General features: G+C 42.4%; 1 protein-coding gene across 2 annotated transcripts in view; it reads left to right on the top strand.

Moving 5' to 3' along the window:
• itga9 (integrin, alpha 9) overlaps positions 1-16,377 on the top strand; it is a 160,029-nt gene that overhangs the window by 7,291 nt on the left and 136,361 nt on the right. For both annotated transcript variants that reach the window (XM_042306211.1, XM_042306212.1), the window contains exons 3-5: positions 1,039-1,145; positions 12,850-12,973; positions 15,742-15,809. In XM_042306211.1, the coding sequence (XP_042162145.1) occupies positions 1,039-1,145; positions 12,850-12,973; positions 15,742-15,809 (299 nt within the window). The remainder of the gene's footprint in view (positions 1-1,038; positions 1,146-12,849; positions 12,974-15,741; positions 15,810-16,377) is intronic.

The following is a 16,377-nucleotide window of genomic DNA, read 5'->3' as shown; positions in this document are numbered from 1 at the left end:
ATGTCTTGGGCAGCGTCCCAAATGAGACCCAAGGTCTTGGTGAAATGTAGTGCACTTACGTAGCCAATAGGGGTGCCATTTAGGAGGAGACACAGTCTTACTCCTTTCTCAGACATTCCTTAGGTCTTTTTGATCTCCATTAAGATTTAAGAATTGCTTAAAGTTGCAGAGACAGAGAGCAAATGGACATAGAGGCCTAGAAGCCAGTCATAATATAGCCCAGCACCATCAAAAGACATGTATGCTTTTCTAAACCACTTTTATCTGTTAGCAAACATGAAATAACTGGGCAGCTCCTTTGGCCTAGAGTTCTGCTACACACTCTGTAATGATTAAACAGGGTAGGATGACCAAACAGCGATTCTGTCCTAAATGGCACCCTATACCCTACATAGTGCATTACTTTTAACCAGAGCTCTATGGGCCCTGGTCAAAAGTAATGCACTATATAGGGAATAGGGTGCCATTTAGGACGAAGGAAGCGTTTCAATCCTCTCCTCCCTCCTCCTAGGTCACTGTGCTCTCCATCTATCAGAGAGACAAACACACACACAACATTCTGGGCTGTAGTCTGGGATTTAGGCCGTATCTGTTGACCCAAGAGTTGTTTGTTTGGTGTCAACACCGATAAAAACAGGCTGTCTGGTATTCAGATCATTACATGGTACATTTTCCTGCAGTCTCAAAATAAGACTGTTCAATAGTGAACCAGGGTTGAACCCAGGATGGATGCCATAAGACTGCGTTAGCTTGATGAGCTATAGCCAAGGCATTATCTCAGGGCAGCTAACACGAATCCTCAGACCTCAAACAAGGTCACTCATCATTGGAGCATAGCCCACCAAACCACGTCCACTACATCTACAAAAAACAAAAATATAAAAGATCAACTTTAAAGCTAGTTTGTTAGAACTGTATTAGAAACTTGTCTCTAGACTCACCTTTCATCTGTTGACTCCCAGAGGATGGGGGAAAACATCCACTTTAAATATTACAGTCATTATTAACAAACTGCTATCGTCTGTCTGTCTCCTGCAGGGAACAAGCCCAGGGAGTCTTGTGGGAAGACGTGCCAGGGAGACAGGGATGATGAGTGGATGGGGGTCAGCCTCGCCCGGCAGGACAAATCCAATGGAAAAATACTGGTGAGTTCAACGTTCATAGTACGACCCTGATCATCTGTTTTAATCTGTTTCATCTGTGTCTTCTAAAGTGTGCACTTGCACACTTTCTGTCATGGATTTGAAAGCATTGGATTGATGTACACAGTTACTTCAGCAATTGTTTAACACAATCCATGTATGCTTGCAAAAGCTGCTGGGTTTAAACCATCATCATTGTTACAAATGTCCTTCCATGAACCACATAGTCAAACCCCAGCTTTTCCTAACATCAAAGCGCTCCTTAAAAGGCAAATGTATCTTTTACTCCATCCTTTGGTTTTCAAGTAGAGGCACATGCTTTTGGCAATACGGCATGATGGTTTTCAATTGGATAAGTGGACACAACTTAATTCCAAATAATACACTTATACGACACAGCAACTATGAAAGTACACATTAAGTTTTTTGTTTATTTGTGAGTTTGTGTGTGTTTATGTATGTGTGCACACATGCCTGTGTGCGGCTGGGCCTGTGTGTGTCTGTCTGTCTTTCTGTGTGTCCGTGAGATGTGCATGTGTCTGTCTGTCTTTCTGTGTGTCCGTGAGATGTGCCTGTGTGTGTCTGTCTGTCTTTCTGTGTGTCCGTGAGATGTGCCTGTGTCTGTCTGTCTGTCTTTCTGTGTGTCCGTGAGATGTGCCTGTGTCTGTCTGTCTGTCTTTCTGTGTGTCCGTGAGATGTGCCTGTGTGTGTCTGTCTTTCTGTGTGTCCGTGAGATGTGTCTGTCTTCTGTGTGTCCGTGAGATGTGTCTGTCTTTCTGTGTGTCCGTGAGATGTGTCTGTCTTTCTGTGTGTCCGTGAGATGTGTCTGTCTTCTGTGTGTCCGTGAGATGTGTCTGTCTTTCTGTGTGTCCGTGAGATGTGTCTGTCTTTCTGTGTGTCCGTGAGATGTGTCTGTCTTTCTGTGTGTCCGTGAGATGTGCCTGTGTCTGTCTTGTCTGTCTTTCTGTGTGTCCGTGAGATGTGTCTGTCTTTCTGTGTGTCCGTGAGATGTGTCTGTCTTCTGTGTGTCCGTGAGATGTGTCTGTCTTTCTGTGTGTCCGTGAGATGTGTCTGTCTTTCTGTGTGTCCGTGAGATGTGTCTGTCTTTCTGTGTGTCCGTGAGATGTGCCTGTGTCTGTCTTGTCTGTCTTTCTGTGTGTCCGTGAGATGTGTCTGTCTTTCTGTGTGTCCGTGAGATGTGCCTGTGTCTGTCTTGTCTGTCTTTCTGTGTGTCCGTGAGATGTGTCTGTCTTTCTGTGTGTCCGTGAGATGTGTCTGTCTTTCTGTGTGTCCGTGAGATGTGTCTGTCTTTCTGTGTGTCCGTGAGATGTGTCTGTCTTTCTGTGTGTCCGTGAGATGTGCCTGTGTCTGTCTTGTCTGTCTTTCTGTGTGTCCGTGAGATGTGTCTGTCTTTCTGTGTGTCCGTGAGATGTGCCTGTGTCTGTCTTGTCTGTCTTTCTGTGTGTCCGTGAGATGTGTCTGTCTTTCTGTGTGTCCGTGAGATGTGTCTGTCTTTCTGTGTGTCCGTGAGATGTGTCTGTCTTTCTGTGTGTCCGTGAGATGTGTCTGTCTTTCTGTGTGTCCGTGAGATGTGTCTGTCTTTCTGTGTGTCCGTGAGATGTGTCTGTAAAATGCATGTTTTCTTTCTTTCTTTTTATTTCACCTTTATTTAACCAGGTAGGCCAGTTGAGAACACCTTTATTTAACCAGGTAGGCCAGTTGAGAACACCTTTATTTAACCAGGCAGGCCAGTTGAGAACACCTTTATTTAACCAGGTAGGCCAGTTGAGAACACCTTTATTTAACCAGGTAGGCCAGTTGAAAACACCTTTATTTAACCAGGTAGGCCAGTTGAGAACACCTTTATTTAACCAGGTAGGCCAGTTGAGAACACCTTTATTTAACCAGGTAGGCCAGTTGAGAACACCTTTATTTAACCAGGTAGGCCAGTTGAGAACACCTTCATTTAACCAGGTAGGCCAGTTGAAAACACCTTTATTTAACCAGGTAGGCCAGTTGAGAACACCTTTATTTAACCAGGTAGGCCAGTTGAGAACACCTTTATTTAACCAGGTAGGCCAGTTGAGAACACCTTTATTTAACCAGGCAGGCCAGTTGAGAACACCTTTATTTAACCAGGTAGGCCAGTTGAGAACACCTTTATTTAACCAGGTAGGCCAGTTGAGAACACCTTCATTTAACCAGGTAGGCCAGTTGAGAACACCTTTATTTAACCAGGTAGGCCAGTTGAGAACACCTTTATTTAACCAGGTAGGCCAGTTGAGAACACCTTCATTTAACCAGGTAGGCCAGTTGAGAACACCTTTATTTAACCAGGTAGGCCAGTTGAGAACACCTTTATTTAACCAGGTAGGCCAGTTGAGAACACCTTCATTTAACCAGGTAGGCCAGTTGAGAACACCTTTATTTAACCAGGTAGGCCAGTTGAGAACACCTTTATTTAACCAGGTAGGCCAGTTGAGAACACCTTCATTTAACCAGGTAGGCCAGTTGAGAACACCTTTATTTAACCAGGTAGGCCAGTTGAGAACACCTTTATTTAACCAGGTAGGCCAGTTGAGAACACCTTTATTTAACCAGGTAGGCCAGTTGAGAACACCTTTATTTAACCAGGTAGGCCAGTTGAGAACACCTTTATTTAACCAGGTAGGCCAGTTGAGAACACCTTTATTTAACCAGGTAGGCCAGTTGAGAACACCTTTATTTAACCAGGTAGGCCAGTTGAGAACACCTTTATTTAACCAGGTAGGCCAGTTGAGAACACCTTTATTTAACCAGGTAGGCCAGTTGAAAACACCTTTATTTAACCAGGTAGGCCAATTGAGAACACCTTCATTTAACCAGGTAGGCCAGTTGAGAACACCTTCATTTAACCAGGTAGGCCAGTTGAGAACACCTTCATTTAACCAGGTAGGCCAGTTGAGAACACCTTTATTTAACCAGGTAGGCCAGTTGAGAACACCTTTATTTAACCAGGTAGGCCAGTTGAGAACACCTTTATTTAACCAGGTAGGCCAGTTGAGAACACCTTTATTTAACCAGGTAGGCCAGTTGAGAACACCTTTATTTAACCAGGTAGGCCAGTTGAGAACACCTTTATTTAACCAGGTAGGCCAGTTGAGAACAAGTTCTCATTTACAACTGCGACCTGGCCAAGATAAAGCAAAGCAGTGCGACAAAAACAACAACACAGAGTTACACATAAACAAACGTACAGTCAATAACACAATAGAAACATCTGTATACAGTGTGCGCAAATGAAGTAAGGAGGTAAGGCAATAAATAAGCCAATAGTGGCGAAGTAATTACAATTTATCAATTTACACTGGAGTTATATATGTGCAGATGAGGATGTGCAAGTAGATATACTCGTTCCAGTCATAGGCAGCAGAGAACTGGAAGGAAAGGGAGCCAAAGGAGGAGTTGGCTTTGGGGATGACCAGTGAAATGTACCTGCTGGAGCGTGTGCTATGGGGGGTTGTTGCTATGGTGACCAGTGAGCTGAGTTAAGGCGGAGCTTTACCTAGCAAAAACTTATTGATGACCTGGGGCCAGTGGGTTTGGCAACGAATATGTAGCGAAATGGCTATTGTCCGAGATAGCTGTGAACCATGCATACCGCTATCATCCTGTTAGCAGTTGACGTTAAAAACACCTATTTAATTTTAAAGCAATCAATAAACCAACTATATGCAGTAGTAATCTCTGACGTGCTAGCAAGGCTGTGGGTCTTTACTCCAGGGTCTCTTTTTGTATATTTACTCCCAGATCAGAGGGCAGCTGGCTGGGTTTGTTTAGGCTGCAGTCCCTGGCCCTTCCACGGTGGTGGTCTCCTAACCTTCGTTTCATTAAGTGTTAACTCCTGCACCCTGCAGTGGGCGATGAAAGGACCAATCCCCTCTCTCTTTGGCCCTGAAGCCCGTCCCTCGCCCTGTGGGACATTCCATGGCCTTGAGACTGGCTGGACGCTTTGGAGGGTTGTCAGTAGTGGGTCGAAGGACACTTGTAACGGCTATAAACCCATGTAGAGAAATAGACAGAGTAGAAGGACACTCATAGCCTCTGTTGGCCTCGTGTTGAGACAGTCTGTAAACACCTCTGGCAGGTGGCAATGTGTTGACACACTTGTTGATAGGCTTCCCCCATCAGGGGATTTGGAGGAATCTTGAGAATTTGTGTTCTGTTGCTATGGTCTTTCTCCATCTCAATGCTTCCATTATCTGATCATTGCGGAGGGATTATATTTGCATGATGTTCAAACCAGTTCCAATGGTTATTATGCATGAATAATAACAGATACAGAGAATTAGGAGGGATTTGTCTTGGGTAATGTATTGTAGTTGTTTGTAGGTGAAGGCTGTTTTCCTTATCCCTTGAGAAAACACTTCATTATTAACTGGGCCCAAACCCTATCAAGTTGTCATGTCATTTTAGCATCTGTAGACCATTTGTAAAAGGACTCATTAAATAAAGTGATACCAAAATGTTAGTTAGGGCGGGGCACCACAGGCTGAAATTACATTTTTGCATCTACCTATATTTTTGAAATGTGTGAATATTTTGTCCCATTAATATTAATATTTTCGAAAAGTAAACATACAATTGTCAAAAACTTGATGAACATTTATATTTTATTCTGTTTATCATACTAGTGTCATCAACATTTGTATGAATTTTAAGCATTAAATGGACATACTTAAATACTTTCAAAGCTCACTACATTAAATGACATGTAATTTAAAAGGATATTTTATAGCGTGTTACCAACTGGACTATAATTAGTAACTTACTTTGAAGGGATGGTGATTGGGTCTAAATATGCATTTGTTATAGTCTAAATTCAGTGCACTTGTTTTTAACTGTCATTTCTTAAATGTCAGATTCTTCCAACATGCCAACACATTTTTCTCAGCTTCAGAAGCATCTGCATTCACCAAATGTTGTGTGGTTTTCCTTAGATATATTCTCCAGACTTGCCCAGAGGGAGTTATTGATATGTTGTAAATGTTTTATTGTAGATAACATTTTTCTTTGGAAAAATGCGCCAAAAAAGCTTTTAGTATTTTACAGATAGAATGATGGAAAAAGTATTTATCCACAATCTGCTCTGGATAAGTCTTGGAGTGTCTAAACATAATGAAACTGCATCCAGTGTCCAGAAAAATGGCTTTCTGTGATATGCAAATATGCACATATTAATGACACATCACTGCATTTGCATATTTTAATTAAACCTTTAAAAAATACAATTATAATCAAATATATTTTACATGAAACTGGTAAAAGTTGGTTATGATATGATTAATGGGAAGGAAAAAAAACCTATGAGGGTGTGGTGCCTGGCCTTAACTCCAGCAGGTTTGGTGATTTTACAGCAAGTCAAGTGGCAAAACTCCCCAGCAGGTTTGGTGATAACAGAAAGATAGTGAAGTTTTAGAGCCACGTATCCATGGGCCCCTGTATAGGTCTGCTGAGTATAGACATATCATAGAAGTAAACTACTATCCATTCTGAGGGGAGCAGGCTGCTGATATTTGTTTTTATCTCATCTGAATGGACTCAGGTTTCTCTGCATGAGGAGAGGACCGGCTGCTTGGCAGATGTCGCTCTGTGCTGTACGTATCAAGCGTCTCAGAGTAGGAGTGCTGATCTAGGATCAGTTTTGTCTTTTAATATCACAATGAATAAGATTACATTGACGGTACTTGATCCTAAATCAACACACCGACTCTGAGACACTTGATACATCCAGACTCTGAACTACATTTATTTCAGCCGTGTGTTGCTGAAGGCTTAACCAATCAGCTGTGTTTAACTGAACGTCTAAACCAATCAGCTCTCAGGCTGGACAGCAAAATGTGTGATAATAGAACACCTCCATATTTGGTCTCTGATTCTGGCAGAGAAACACAACATTAATATTATGGTTTTACTAGTTTATTACTTGTTTATAATATACTGGTTCTTTGGAGTCAGGCATACTGCTTCTGTTGTAGTACTGAATATGATTTAGTAGCAAGCTTGTTGGAGAACCAGTAGTACTGCTAGTGCTGTCGGCCAGACTGCTCTGAAACACATGACTGTTTCCCAACACAGCCATACTTCTGCCAGACAGTCATCTGATGCTCTCTCTCTCTGTGCCCACAATCTGCTGCACAACTCTTCTACCCGCTTCAATAGGCTGTGTAACAGTGTGAACTGGAATTCTCCTCCAGTATGACAGGGGAAAGGGCTGAACTTTGTGTGTGTGTGTGTGTGTGAGAATGCATGTGTGTGTGGAAAAGCGTAAAGATACCTTCATAGAAAATTACAAAAGTAAAAGTCACTGAGTAAAAGTATTTAGTTTAAAATATACTTAAGTATCAAAAGTCAATGTAATTGCTAAAATATACTTAAGTATTAAGAGTAATAGTATGAATCATTTCAAATTCCTTATATTAAGCAAACCGGCACCATTTTCTTGTTTTTTAAATGTACGCATATCCAGAGGCACACCAATACTTAAGTACTATTTTAAAGTATTTTTAACTAAGTATTTTGCATCACTGTCTAAGACTGCACCCAAAATGACACCCCATTCCCTAGATAGATAGTGCACTACTTTTGACCAGCAATACCTTGATCAAAGTAGTGCACTATCTAGGGAACAGGTTGTCCTTTGGAATTAGTCTAAATTCGGACCACATTTCTGTGGCACCATTTGTGCAAAGAAGCTTGGAGGCTGCTGCCATAGTTTCCTATTCCTATAGTTTCCGCCCCACCGCTGAAACCTAATTTGAATTATACAAAAATCACCATAAAAATCTGTCAGTTTAAGCTAGAGATATCTGTTTTGCATTTTATGAAATCTCAATCCACCGCATCCGCCTATGTCGCAATTCTGCATCTGTGGTGAAAGGTGACAGAGCTAGAGCGGTGTTTGTCAGACCATGAGTCATCACAAAAATCGGTCTTCTCACAAAATCGTCTGTAGCGTCCGAACAGTTTGGCCTACGAACTAATATTACCCCTCTGTGGAAAGGTGACTCTCATGAACACATACACGTTGCTATAGGTGACACAGGCCTCACAAGACAAGGACTGCCACAGGAAAGGAAGACGCAGAGTTACCTCTGCTGCAGAGGATAAGTTCATTAGAGTTACCAGCCTCAGAAATTGGCAATTACCTGCACCTCAGATTGCACCTCACAGAGTTCAATGGTTGAATTGCTGCAAAGAAACCACTACTAAAGGACACAAATAAGAAGAAGAGACTTGCTTAGACAAAGAAACATGAGCAATGGACATTAGACCGGTGGAAATCTGTGCTTTGGTCTGATGAGTCCAAATTAGAGATTTTTGGTTCCAAATGCTATGTCCTTGTGAGACGCAGAGTGAATGGATGATCTCTGCATGTGTGGTTCCCACTGTGAAGCATGGAGGAGGAGGTGTGATGGTGTGATGGTGCTTTGCTGGTGACACTGTCAGTGATTTATTTAGAATTCAAGGCACACTTAACCAGCATGGCTACCACAGCATTCTGCAGCAATACGCCATCCCATCTGGTTTGCGCTTAGTGGCACTATCATTTATTTTTCAACAAGACAATGATCCAAAACACACCTCCACGCTGTGTAAGGGCTATTTGACCAAGGAGTGGGACGAAGTGCGGCATCAGATGACCTGGCCTTCACAATCACCCGACCTCAAACCAATTGATACGGTTTGGGATGCGTTGGACCAAGAATGAAGGAAAAGCAGCCAACAAGTGCTCAGCAATGTGGGAGCTCCTTCAAGACTGTTGGAAAAGCTGGTTGAGAGAAAGCCAAGAGTGCAAAGCTGTTATCAAGGCAAAGGGTGGCTACTTTGAAGAATCTCAAATATAAAATATGTTTTGATTTGTTCAAAACTTTTTTTGGTTACTACATGTTTCCATATGTGTTATTTCAAATGTTTTGATATCTTCACTATTATTCTACAATCTAGAAAATAGAATAAAAATGTTTTTTGAATGAGTGGGTGTGTTCAAACTTTTGACTGGTGGTGTATATATGTATATATATATATAAAGTAAGGGGTTAAATCTGTTGTTCCATGTAGTGAATCTGTTATTCAGTGTGTTTGTATGGGCTAATAGCCGTAAGGCCAAATAAATAATATTTTCAGCAAAAACATTTTTGATACTCCAAGGGGTCTTATTATACATATACAATGGGTGGGTCTAATCCTGAACGCTGATTGGTTAAAACCGCATTCCACCTGGTGTCTATTCCAAAAATTACCACTGGCTAAATCGATGACGTTAAAATGCCTATTTACTCTGTTCTGTCTGCGCAATCCACTGTTATACAAGCCCAACAAAGCAATTTATAAACTTGATCTCCACCATAAAAAAAAACATCTAAAAAGTATCTAGACATTATCTCACATTTATTTTATACTAACATTTATTTTTCAACAGCAAACATTTGTATAAACCCTGCTGTCTGTGACATTTGCAAAATGTCTCATCTCGACTCCAAAAGTGTTGAGTCAGGGTGAGACAGATGTGCAGCTTTTCTCAGCCAGTCGAAATCATCAATCAGCATAATTTGTATGTATATATACGAAGAAATATCAATAGAAAACAGGTAAAGCGAAACGAAGTGGCACATTTTCCTTGTTTTACCATCCTTGTGAGGACTTCTGGTCCCCACAAGGATAGTACAACCAAACTTTACACACACAAAGAGATGGAGATAGTTCTGGAATGTTTATCCAAAATACAAGATGCTAAGCGATTATTTAGAGGAACACTTTCAACACGCAATATTAATGAAGAAAACAACTCCATGGGACTGAAAGAAATTCAATGCTTTACTCCATATTCAGACTCCCCCTAACATGACATAAATAACACTATAAAGTTTTGAAAATGAACTTGAAATTGAATTAACTTCTTTAAAATTTACAGATTTACAGTGCTCTATTTATCTCTGAGAGTTGGTGTATTTGGAACTAGCCATGGGAGAGTTTTTCAATGCCGGCATTACCGTTGAAACAATTTATCTTTGAAGTATTTTAATACAATATGATATTTGTAGCTACTTTTTAAGTAAATGCCTGCAGTCAACCTTTGCAATACGTTAGGAGATAAAGAAGATCGCGTTCTTCATTTCACCTGTCACATCATTTTTCATTATGAAGCTTACTGGTAGACCACCGTCACGTGGAGTTTGTTTACAACGAGAGACCGGAGTCTTGTGAGTCACTCACTGTTGTGCAGCACGCGCCATGTGATCTAGTTAAAGTATGGAATTCACAACTACATTTTGCCAGCTATATATCTTATAACTATTAAGTTAACTGTTATGGGATTTTCACACTACTCAACTGAGCTGGCCAGGTTACTAGAGATGTGCATTTTTCCCTTTCAAGACGATTCAATAGGTATCTGGATACATCGGCTCCGATACAGGAACTATACATTTTAGTTTGAAACTGTTCTGGGTATAACCCTGTAAATTACATTGGTTGTAACTCAACCAATAAAGTCTAATATTGCGCAAGCCAGTTCACAAACATTTGAACGCTGAAGGTGACCTTCAGATAGAAGTGCCAGATCAGGAATTGGCGATCAGCGCGCGAATCTGCGCACGGCGCGCAGTTTGAAGAGGCTAATGATATTGCCTGGGGTTGTTCATCATTCAAAATGCCTTGTAGATCAACGACTGTCAACATAATTACATGCTTAGTTAGACACTGAAGAAGAGGATGCAGTTGTCACAAAAGATGAGCGGTATTTTCAGAAGGTAGAAAGAAAGTCATTTGAGCAAAGACATTTTAGTGAACCTGCAATATGAATTGATTTCTGACGGATGCATGCTACTTTTGGGGTCCTGCTGACCAACGCACAGGGACAGATGCATATCTGTGAATAGTTACATCCCTGGTGCTTATGCATCAGTTGCTGAAACCATGCTGAAAAGAAGGAATACTCCTGTGGCTGTAAAGTTTGGCTCTGGCCAGCACAATATTGGGAAATGTGTAGGACGAGCGCAGTGTGTTACTACAGTATGAATATGTTATGAGAAATTATAGGAATTCAGAGGTTATTATTAACATCTTATGATCAGTAAACCTATGACCCACTACATATACAATTGCTTTTTTGGAGGCAGGGGATGTTTAAACGAGGCTGCCTGGATCTTTAATTTATAGACCCTTGTTGATCTAAACCCATTCTTGTGATTGTGTTTTTGCTATCCATTGTAAATAATGTTTGTAGGCCTATATAGCCTAATTGTATCTATGATTGTATGTCATGTTCTTTTTATATCTGTAAATTGATCAATGAAATCAAGCCACAGTCGGCCATGATTAACTAAGGCCAGAACCTAGGAAGAAACCTAGAGAGGAACCAGGCTATGAGGGGTGGCCAGTCCTCTTCTGGCTGTGCCGGGTGGAGATTATAACAGAACATGGCCAAGATGTTCAAATTTTCATAGATGACAAGCAGGGTAAAATAATAATAATCACAGTGGTTGTCGAGGGTGCAACAGGTCAGCACCTCAGGAGTAAATGTCAGTTGGCTTTTCATAGCTGATCATTCAGAGTATCTCTACCGCTCCTGCTGTCTCTAGAGAGTTGAAAACAGCAGGTCTGGGACAGGTAGCACATCCGATGAACAGGTCAGGGTTCCTTAGCCACAGGCAGAACAGTTTAAACTGTAGCAGCAGCACGGTCAGGCACCTGTGTATCTTTTCAAACTATATAAATTAGTAACCCGCAGTGTTTGCCATTATACCATGATGAAGACAGCTTGGCTGTCCAAATGTTGGTTATTAAATTATTGCATCTGAGCTCTCAGAGTGTCCAGCTCTCCTTTTCTTTTTCAAGATGTTCTTTAGCTGACCTGAACCACGCTGGACTGAGCTGGTCTGGTTACACATCCACCATAGTTGCTGGAACGGTACTGGACAGAAAATAAGTGTCAGCACAGTTTGGTTCAATAGTGTGAAAGGAGGCCTGGGAAGCAACTAAAATGTTAATATGAAGATGTGATGAGTTAGGTCTAACTAGGAGTTAGGATCTCGTCCCACCGCATATAAAATGTCTGTTTTGGAAGCAGGGATTGTTCCTAAGCTGATGTTCAGATATTCACACCACAGACCATTGAGACCAGGGCCGTTATGGTCACAGTTGGCTTTGCTTTCATCCCCCTTCTTCTCTCAGAACAGTTAATTTGGCAGCCACAGAGACAGTGGCTGAATCCCAAATGGCACCCTAATTCCCTATATAGTGCATTATTTTTGACCAGGACCCATAGGGCTGCTATTCGGGACGCAGACACACTGTCTCCAGCTCACATAATACAGAGTCGGTCTTGCCTTCTGCTTTGTGGATATCGAGTTACATAAGAACTATTGAGTTAAGGAATCAGGATGGTAGATTGAAGAATACACCTATTATGTCAAGTGTTTGGGAATGCACATTATTGGTTAATGTGTGTGGGGGTGGTTGTGTGTGTGTGTGTGTGTGTGTGCTTCTGTCTGTCATTTCTGTCTGTCCATCTGTCCGTCTCGCCGCCCTTTCTGTCTGTCCATTCTCTCAGTTATCTCTCAGAGGAGGCCAGCAGATCCATACTTGAGTGAGATGCCATGTCTCTCTGTCTGTCAGTGTCTGTCTCTCTGTTATGACTATGCCTCACCTCATGTGTTTGATGCAGGCCTGTGCCCACCGTTGGAAGAACGTCTACTATGACTCTGAGCTCATCCTTCCCCATGGTTACTGTTCCATCATCCCTCCTACGCTACAGGGCCGGACCCAAGCCCTCATCCCCTGCTATGAAGGTACAGAAGTACACACACACACACACACACACACACACCAACTGTACAGGACAGGACCAAAGCCCTAATCCCTTGGTAAGAAGGTACAGTAATGTGATACAGTAATAATCTTTTTGGATTACTGTACCCCTAATTAGATTTTTCTCTGCCTGAAGTACCCCCTCATGAACGATTGATCGTCTATTTTCTTTTGAGTCTTCCAACGTAACCCCTGCTTATAGGCCAGTTACTCTTATAAGTAATAGTACACCATGCTGAGAAACACTGCTTCACATCCACTTCATGATGGATTAGATCAAATCATGTAGAATCATTTCCTTCCTGGTAAACTATGCATACACGGATGCCTTCATTCTGAAGATGAACAGATAGACAGTAAGGTCATGGTTACTGCATGAACATTTCAATGGAATTCTTCCATCAGCCAAATTGACTCACACTGTACACAACTTAGACACAGACAGAGACTTTACCAAAGTTTACTGAGTTTATAAGTAGGATGAGGGGAGCGGGCTTGTGTGTGTGTTTAAGCTGTGTATACCCTCGGCCCCGGGTTAGACAGTGCAGGTAGTTTATCATGGCACACGTTCTCTCCGGCTCTCACAATGAGTTATAGATTTACTGCACACACACACTCTAGACCACTGACTGATATCCTGACTTTAAAAGCTAGCTGGCACTTTTTGAGCCTTGAAGTGTGTTCACTATTCCTCTCTCTCTCTCAAACCAACTTAAGAGAGAAATATGAGCTCTCAGTCTGGCAGGACGCAACACCTACCGATTCCAAGGACACACACACTTCATTATGCTGCTAAAGGATCAAATATTACACGCACACACCCTATGCATCTGTCATGTTTTATTTATTTATCCGTTATTTTACCAGGTAAATTGACTGAGAACACGTTCTCATTTGCAGCAACGACCTGGGGAATAGTTACAGGGGAGAGGAGGGGGATGAATGAGCCAATCATAAACTGGGGATTATTAGGTGACCGTGATGGTTTGAGGGCCAGATTGGGAATTTAGCCAGGACACCGGGGTTAACTCCCCTACTCTTACGATAAGTGCCATGGGATCTTTAATGACCTCAGAGAGTCAGGACACCCGTTTAACGTCCCATACGAAAGACGGCACCCTACACGGGGCATTGGGGATATTTTTTTTAGACCAGAGGAAAGAGTGCCTCCTACTGGCCCTCCAACACCACTTCCAGCAGCATCTGGTCTCCCATTCAGGGACTGACCAGGACCAACCCTGCTTAGCTTCAGAAGCAATCCAGCAGTGGTATGCAGGGTGGCAATATGCTGCTGGCAATATGCTGCTGGCAATATGCTGCTGGCAATATGCTGCTGGCAATATGCTGCTGGCAATATGCTGCTGGCAATATGCTGCTGGCAATATGCTGCTGGCAATATGCTGCTGGCAATATGCTGGCAATATGCTGCTGGCAATATGCTGCTGGCAATATGCTGCTGGCATATGCATTATGATCTGAAAGGAAAAACTGATCCCAGATCAACTGTCCTACTCTGAAACTCTTTGTTTGCGCCATTGTGACATTGTGTGGGGGGATCACCGACAACGATGAGACAGCCTGTAGGGAGGAAGTCAGAGACCTGGCAGTGTGGTGCCAGGACACCAACCTCTCCCTCAATGTGATCAAGACAAAGGAGATGATCGTGGACTACAGGAAAAGGTGGGCCGAGCACACCCCCATTCTCATCGATGGGGCTGTAGTGGAGCAGGTTGAGAGCTTCAAGTTCCTTCGTGTCCACATCACCAACAAACTATCATGGTCCAAACACACCAAGACAGCCGTGAAGTGGGCACAACAAAGCCTATTCCCCCTCAGGAGACTGAAAAGATTTGGCATGGGTCCTCAGATCCTCAAAAAGTTTTACAGCTTCACCATCGAGACCATACTCTCTTTACCCCTACCTACATGTACATATTACCTCATTACCTCGACTAACCTGGCCCTCACACATTGATTCGGTAACGGGTCATTTCCCTAGAATGTTCTATACAAGTGTCATGGCATGCGTCCTAAATGGCACCCTATTCCCTACATAGTACACTACTTTTGACCACAGCCAGGATTTCATTACATTATTTGTTTTGATTCAGCCAAGTGAGTTTCTTTTTCAAATGAAGGCAGACCTTTATTTCTTGATTGGACTCGCAGGTTTAGATTTTCTTTAATTTTTTTCCTTTCTGCTTTTGCTTCCAATCTCACAGAGCCACTGCAGCTAGGCATGCACACACACACACACACACACACACACACACACACACACACACACACACACACACACACACACACACACACACACACACACACACACACTTCAGCTAGACCTCAGATGGGGCCATGTGTACCCTGTGATTCAGAGAGATCCAAGCCCAATATTGTTCTGTAACTCGAGAGGTAGTGTCCCCCCAAGTGTGAGTTTATGTTGAATGTTGCCTTACTCTGTAGTTTGTAACTCTGCTTCCTAAATGTCACCCTATCCCCTACATAGTGCAATACCTTTGACCAGGGCCCATAGTGAATCCCATAGGGCTCTGGTCAAAAGTAGTGCACTATATAGGGAATAGGGTGACATTTGTAACAATACCTAACTTTCTTCCTCCTGATTCCAGATTCCTACTTGGCTGGCGCTGAAGACTTTGACTAGGTCCATATGGAATACAGAAATAAGAGGAGTGAAAGTGCTGGCTAAGACACAAAGCGAAATCATTTGTGGTTTGTTTTTTCTTTGCAGACTATAAGCAGAAGTATGGGGAAGAGCACGGCTCGTGCCAAGCAGGGATAGCGGGCGTTTTTACTGAGGTCAGTAGCAGTGCATTCTCCATGTTCTACTTTTCTCTTCTTCTAATGCATGTGGTACTGTTAGTTCCGTCATACTGTTTGGAAGTTGCTCTTTCAGTCCGGGATATGTTTTAATGCTCGAATACACATGCACACTCACACACACACACTGGACAGACACAGACGCCCCGGACACACATGCTCACCACAAGCACAAACAAACACACAGACGACAGTCATAGTGTTTTTAGCAACGCGCATGCCCGTCCACTTGAGAATCTGTCTTTTTCAGCCATCTATGTCCTGGGTTTGAGGTGTGAAAAATCCAATTGTCACTCAAATCTCGCAGGATTGAATGCTTTCATTTTACTCCTGCGACTCTTTTCTACTCTTGTTCGTGCCTGCCGTTTTTTCTCGTTAACGTTATGACTGCGGAAATGTTTGTAATGACCTGTCAAACAAACCACGGTAATGGCTGAAATGGGCTCAATGGAATAAATTGGCTATGAGAGCATTAAAGCTCAGGAATTTAAAATCTCGACACTTACATCACAAGTAAGAGAAGAAAGATAACTTTATTTTGTGGAAT

The sequence above is a fragment of the Oncorhynchus tshawytscha genome, linkage group LG25, assembly GCF_018296145.1.
Source record: "Oncorhynchus tshawytscha isolate Ot180627B linkage group LG25, Otsh_v2.0, whole genome shotgun sequence".
Lineage (NCBI taxonomy): Eukaryota > Metazoa > Chordata > Actinopteri > Salmoniformes > Salmonidae > Oncorhynchus > Oncorhynchus tshawytscha.
This window is presented reverse-complemented; position numbering and strand designations above follow the sequence as displayed.